Source organism: Photinus pyralis, unplaced genomic scaffold (assembly GCF_008802855.1).
Source record: "Photinus pyralis isolate 1611_PpyrPB1 unplaced genomic scaffold, Ppyr1.3 Ppyr1.4_LG7, whole genome shotgun sequence".
Taxonomy (NCBI): domain Eukaryota; kingdom Metazoa; phylum Arthropoda; class Insecta; order Coleoptera; family Lampyridae; genus Photinus; species Photinus pyralis.
Window position 1 is genome coordinate 1,327,877 of NW_022170738.1, and position 6,417 is coordinate 1,334,293.

A 6,417-nucleotide genomic window follows, 5' to 3' on the forward strand; every position below is an offset into this window, starting at 1 on the left:
CTGGGTTAACCACACCTTTTGTAATTTTAGGAAAACCCCTCAACAATAACAAAACAACAACAATACGGGATAATGGATAGCGAAAAATTTGAAAAATACAATTGGAGGAGGAGCTATACAAAGCTTCTATTCCCATTTATCAACAATTTTGTAAAAACAAGCTCTATTGAGAAATCTCATCCACTACCTTCATTAATAAGGTGTTTACAACCTCATTATCCTCCCCGATGAATTGTTTTCGGTGGTGTGCTTGCTCTAGAAATGTATGTGACTAATATTAGATTAACTGATAGAGAGAAAATTGAACTGGGAATAGGTTAAGTAAAATCAATACATCCTGTAATGTTAGTGATTGTAGTAGTGGTAGTATATTGAATAGTTTACCGTTTCATATCAAACAATATGTATTAATTTAGCTCAAAGTCCTTCTGGCAGGTGTGTAATAAAGGATAATTTCATTATGTAATACATGAAAGTATTTGTTAATCTGCAGAATATGCCAATGTTTAATGCCGCTAACATTATTTATTTAAAGTATGCGTAGAAAAGGAATAGAGTGTAAGATTTAATACGCACGAGGAACAATCGGTTCATCGCGAGATATACACATGGATAATTGGGAAAAATATCCGTAAAGCGAAGAGAATCCTGATGCACTTCTCGGTTTGGACCTGCGGACCAAACTCCGCAATATGGCGCCTCTACTCAATTGCTCGGATTATAAAAAGACTCGAGAATTTACTTTTAAACGATAATGAGAAAAGAGACACTAGGAAAATATGTTGTATGGTGAATTACAATAATAAAAATAAAAATTTAAGTTTTTCAGTTAATTTATTGTATTCAAATCGCACATCATAACCTTATAGAACAACAATTATTTTTATCAATCCACGATTTCTCGTCGCAGACCCAACATGTTCACGTACACTTTGTCTTTCTTGCGAACGCAAGGACTTTTTCAAACCAAATATACGTCCGAATACTTGGCTCTTCTGCAACCTCATGTTCGTAAATCCACCTAAAATCGTTAGCCTTCATGTCTTCCAAGCAAATATCGTGACCGGATTTGTTATTTGTACTTATATTTTGAACAGCTGCCACTGGACCATGGGGTGTAGCCCTTCGCAAATATGGATTTAAATTTGCTAATTCGAACTACAAATCGCCGACATTAAAACGCATTTTCTTATTGTTGAAGAGCTTGATGTGGTGTAGGCGTCCAGCTTTGTATCGGCCTTCACTTCGATCGGTTTCATCCCGTTGTTCGATGTTTACGATATTGTACTCGCTCGTGATTCGATTCGATTGCATCTATCCATAACATATTTTCCGCGTTAAAAACTAAAACTGCCGGTACCAAAGGGGTTTTTTATACTTCTTTTATAACCTCTCGGCCAGTGGCCGGCTTTTCGTACTGTACGTGGAATAGTGATTAAATGCGTTCTGCATCATTTAATTTGGCGAATGAATTTTGTTATAGAATTCCTTCCCTGCATCGTCTGTAGATTTTTCGGTCTGCGTCTCGTAGATTTTGAAAATACGCCTGTACGGCTTTTGTCACCTCCTCACCCGTTTTAGTCTTCAACCTCGCGTCCATAGATATTTGAAAAAACATCGATAACTACTATATGTATTTATAGCCTTCTTCTCTTTTGCGTAAGGTATAATTGCGGCTTAGTCTGGCTTGCCAAAAGATCACTCGAAGCTTTATGATGGTACGTCTACGAGGGAAGTTTTTTGCGCGCCGCTTTGTGTAACTCGTTCACCACCTGCTGCATCCTCTATTAGTTTATGTAAAGTTTCTTTTGACCGCTTTCAACTCTTCCTTCTAGTAACCGCTACGTAATTGCGAAGACTGTCTACGGGCGCTTTCGCATCTGCATGTATTGTGTGAGGTTACCGCTTATTTATGGCATCGCGGTCGTCCTACTGGATCGGCGAGGTTCAATTAACCGGTTTCCGTTGAGATTTAGTCTTGTTGATAGTAGTGTTGGCAACGTTAGGCGCATCGTGGACGTTCATAGGGTAGACACCAACATAACTTAGTCTCTATTTTCTAACTTTATCGTATCGTCGTAATGGAAAATTGTCCTTTAACAGTTTTCCAATTGAAGCATGCGTTATGAGAACGTCCGAATTAATATCCATGGTGAATGTAGGCAAGAAAGTGGTTTATCTGTTTACCTGTTTATCTGTTTTACCTGTTTATCTGTTTTACCATGTTTTAATCTGTTTACCTGTTTGTCTGTTTACCTGTTTACCTGTTTTTATCTGTTTATCTGTTTACCTGTTTAATATGTTTACCTGTTTATCTGTTTACCTGTTTATTTGTTTATCTGCTTACGCTGTTTTATCAGAAGGCTGTTTTATTTTGAAAGCTGTAGATATACTTGATAGCAGTATTTTCGCAACTGAAAAATAATACACCTTTCAACGGTAGGTTTTATATATGTGATCGAAACCTTTCCTGAAACGGACCGTTTGCACATCCGCCATCTTATTTATAGGGCATTAAGAGAAAGAAGAAAATGTTTACACTTTTATCGCTTTATTTACTAAACAATTACGCCATTGTATAGTTGTATGTATGTAATAACAACGTTTGCCCAATGCACAATGGACTTTTGGATAGGAATGATATAAACAGCTGGCTTCCAATTTAAAGGTTAGATGGCAGGTTCCTCGTGATCCTCGAACGACAATCCTGCGATAAGGTTTTTTTCCGTAATAAAATTCTGCCTTCTCCTTTCCCTTTCAATATATAGCCTGCCATTTGGTGATACTAGCCGGCGAAAGTATAATCGGAAATAAAGTGGGGCGGTGTATGTCCTTCTCCCATTTAAATACCAATGGTGGTTTGTTGCATCAGCCAGATTAGCTTGTCTCTGTAGTTCACATCTAAAACTGCTAACATGAAAATGGAGGTTTGAAACACAATATGTGGCAACTTGGTGCCCCATTAAATACCCGCCAACTCCTTGGCGTAAATGTCGTTTGGGGATGTTTTAAAATCCTTGAACGTCAATAGCAATAACCAACTTTTCTGCTACTGATCACCAAACTGTTTCGAGACCTACGTACTACTGGACTAAGCACTACTGGTACTGCTCGGCCAATAGCTTATATTTCCAACTCGTAACCTTGAAGCGGTGACTGCGAATGATGGCTGTAATGTAACAAATAATTCATTGACTAACAGGCAGACATGCCATTGTTGGCTGTCACGGGTACCTCATATATTCCTCAAAATAATTAGCCCAACGCCTTCCGGCTAGGTAATGAACCAACAGGTCATTTGAACTATTGCGCGGTGTTGCTAAGTAAGAAAGGCCATTAGCGTTAGTCACGGCCGCAATGGGTTACTGTCACATTACTGAATTAATTTTTTTCGTTAAAAAAATGTAAGTAGCCCACGAAAAAGAATTGTTGTACTATAAAGACATGATATATAATCATTAAACAAAATTTTTTCATTTCAAAGGAACTGATTTTGTCACAACAGTAAAGTCCTTTTAAAAGGACGCTAGTAATATAAACTACCAACACACTTTTTAAATGATTTTATTGATTTCGTAAACATGCTAAAGATAATAAACAAAGCTTGGTTTATTATTTATTGTATATGATAATCTTTAAAACATTGTTTTGGGTGGAGGCCAATGTTGCATTTCTCGCATCTAAATTGAACCTTCTTGTGGCATTGACCACATCTTGTTTGCATTTCCTGGTATACTATAACATGGTCTACTCTATCAAAGCGGGAATACGCATGAGCATTGTTTGATGATCGTGGGCGTCCTCTTTTCGGAGGTCTTCTATGTGTTTCTAGGATGTTAGTGGCGATTGCTCTTCTAAAACTTAGCTGATCCATTTTACCTCCTTGAATTCTGTGTAGTTGCCAGGCGTTCTGAATTGACATATCGACAGAGTGAGAGATGAGAGGAAAATACCATTTTTTCCCCCGTATTGAAACTCGATATAGTCCAATATTTTGGTCAGATCGGTCAACTCCGCCCATATTGGAATTATAGCTTTTTATTAGATCTGGTTGGTCAATTTGTATGTTTTTCTTTTCTTTTTGAGAATAGCGCTTCACTTGACGCACTGGTTCGGCAGAACTTGTGTTACTGACAACTGAAACCACATTGTTGTCGTTCCATTTGCAGACGAATAATGTCGAGGTGGGAGATGTGGCATATGCAAATTCAAACTTTCCTCTTGGACCTTTCTTTAAATTATTTGAAGAGGATATGGGACATACGCCTAATCTATTCTCACGAACAGTTCCTGTGCCCCTTATACCCCTTTGTGAAAGAATATCCAATAAAGACAGAGTTGTAAAAAAATTATCAAAGTACAAATGAAACGTCATAAGTGGCTTTGATTTCTGGATAACATCGGTAAAGCGCAAAACTACACCTGGACCTAATCCTAACCCTTTATACGAATTGACATTGTGTTCAGAAAGTGCTCCTTGATATGGTTCGAACCATGTTACATATCCCAATCGTGTTGCCCCAACCCAGAATTTATAACCCCAACGTATGGGTTTCCCGCGTATGAATTGTTTAGTGGGATGGCGACCATAATACGGAATCATAGCTTCATCTACACAATAAGTTTCCTCACTTGGACAAAAATCTCTCATTCAATGAATTGAAAAGTGGTCTGACTTTTGCAAATTTATCGGAGGCATTTAGAAAATTATTATCACAGCAATGAAGATTCTTCATTATATATGTAAACCGATCTCGCGAAATAGCAGTTGCGATCAAATTATTATGACAGTCGTCCGCAATCTCCCAATACATAAAGCGCTTTGGTAGTCTAACGTAACCACTAAGAATTAACGCACCTACAAAACAGTAGATTTCGTCAACAGTAATATCTCCTGGACTATTATTGTATTTTGCGTAATTATTAGTGTGAAAGCATAGGAGATTCATAACTTCTTTATCAAAAAATAATTGAAAAAGTTCCAAGGGAGTATTACTGTGTTCCGGCCCTATCGGTTTGATAAAATGTTGGAAAGTGTGAAGTGTTGCATTTTGGTTCCAAACGAAATTCTTTGCAGTGGTTGCACTTTCACTGCTAGATTCTTCCCGAGGTGCGATATACGTAGATCTACCACACAATATTGATAAAGGTACATCGTCATCATCGGAGTTCAAATCCGTAGCCACTGTTTCACTTGTACCAGTATCACGACACATAATATCAACAGGAGCGCGCAGTTGACTTCCAGGAAGATTACTTATCTGAACAGACTCTTCATCCCCTGAATCTTCGTCAGTATGGTCTTCGTTTGCGGTTTCAGGTGGCAGAAGAACTATATCAACAGGAGTATGATTGTCAGCCTCGTCTACATCTAAATTCTCAACTTCGAGCAAAAGATCATGCAAGCTCAATGGCTTATGCCAATAGCTGAAAAAATAACTTATTAGATACCGATATTACTAGCGTCCTTTTAAAAGAACGGCTTCATAAAGTGCAAATAAGCACAACTAAATTTAGTTAAATTGTTGCTAAAGGCCAGTTCACCACATTACTAATCTTTAATGGACTAGGAGAATGTATAATTTGAATAAAAATAAACGATATAATACCTGTTACGTACCTCCAATTATCCATGGTTCTCTCGAAAAATTTACTCGGTATTAGAACAATGACTCACTGTACACGTGTTGTTGTATTTACAAAGTAGTAAGATTAAAATGGCGCGTAAAGTGTCAACGAAAGAAATTAAATGCAATATTAGTGGTTCCATCTCGTTTCGACGATTTATGAACCGAAAAACAGTGCACTGTTTTGCGTCCTTTTTAAAGGACTATAGTAATATCTGGGTTTAATTTATTTTATCTTTTTTAAATTTTATTTTCTTTTTCTTTTGCAGTTGCTTTTGTTTCTTGTTTGATTTTAACTTGTTGGAAATAATTTCTGGCGAAGTTAATTAAATTTGTTGGCTCCTGCGTTCTTCGAAGCCTCCAAGGAACTAGTGGGGCTCCCGGTTCCCGTCTTTGTAGTTTTCCGGATGCGGGGAACTGTATCCTCTTCTTCCTGCTTCACACTTCCTTCTCTGTTCATACCTTCCTCTTTCTCTCGAATTATTATAACTCCCTCATTAAAATTCCACCAACATTTCTTCAAGTTCTTCTCATGGTAAATATCTTCGATTCTTCTCCAGCTCATCGCTCGCTCAATCTCCCAGTTAACTCCATCTTAAAAAATATTTATACTGTAATCCTAATCATTCATTTTTTGTGTAATTCTAATTCTCTAGTATACTTCTTCATGTTGATTCGGTAAAACTCTTCATTTTCTTCTTCTTCATGTTCGCTAAATATTGGATATTTTGACTTGAAAACTTGTTTCTCTTCGTAGCTGTTTTAATGTTTGTATTTGAACACGCATATG

At 37.3% G+C, this 6,417-nt stretch overlaps 1 protein-coding gene across 2 annotated transcripts; it reads right to left on the minus strand.

The window, feature by feature from the left end:
• Positions 1 to 3,613: 3,613 nt before the first annotated feature.
• LOC116175383 (piggyBac transposable element-derived protein 3-like) lies at positions 3,614 to 5,823 on the minus strand. 2 transcript variants are annotated; one of them, XM_031493468.1, is made up of 2 exons: positions 5,621 to 5,823; positions 3,614 to 5,427 (listed from the first exon to the last, which is right to left on the minus strand). In XM_031493468.1, the coding sequence occupies exons 1-2, from the start codon at positions 5,632 to 5,634 to the stop codon at positions 4,629 to 4,631; spliced, it is 813 nt and encodes a 270-aa protein (XP_031349328.1). In that variant the 5' UTR covers positions 5,635 to 5,823; the 3' UTR covers positions 3,614 to 4,628. The 2 variants fall into 2 exon arrangements, with proteins under 2 accessions (XP_031349328.1, XP_031349327.1); XM_031493467.1 differs by having other exon boundaries at positions 5,610 to 5,823.
• Between the last annotated feature and the right edge of the window lie 594 nt (positions 5,824 to 6,417).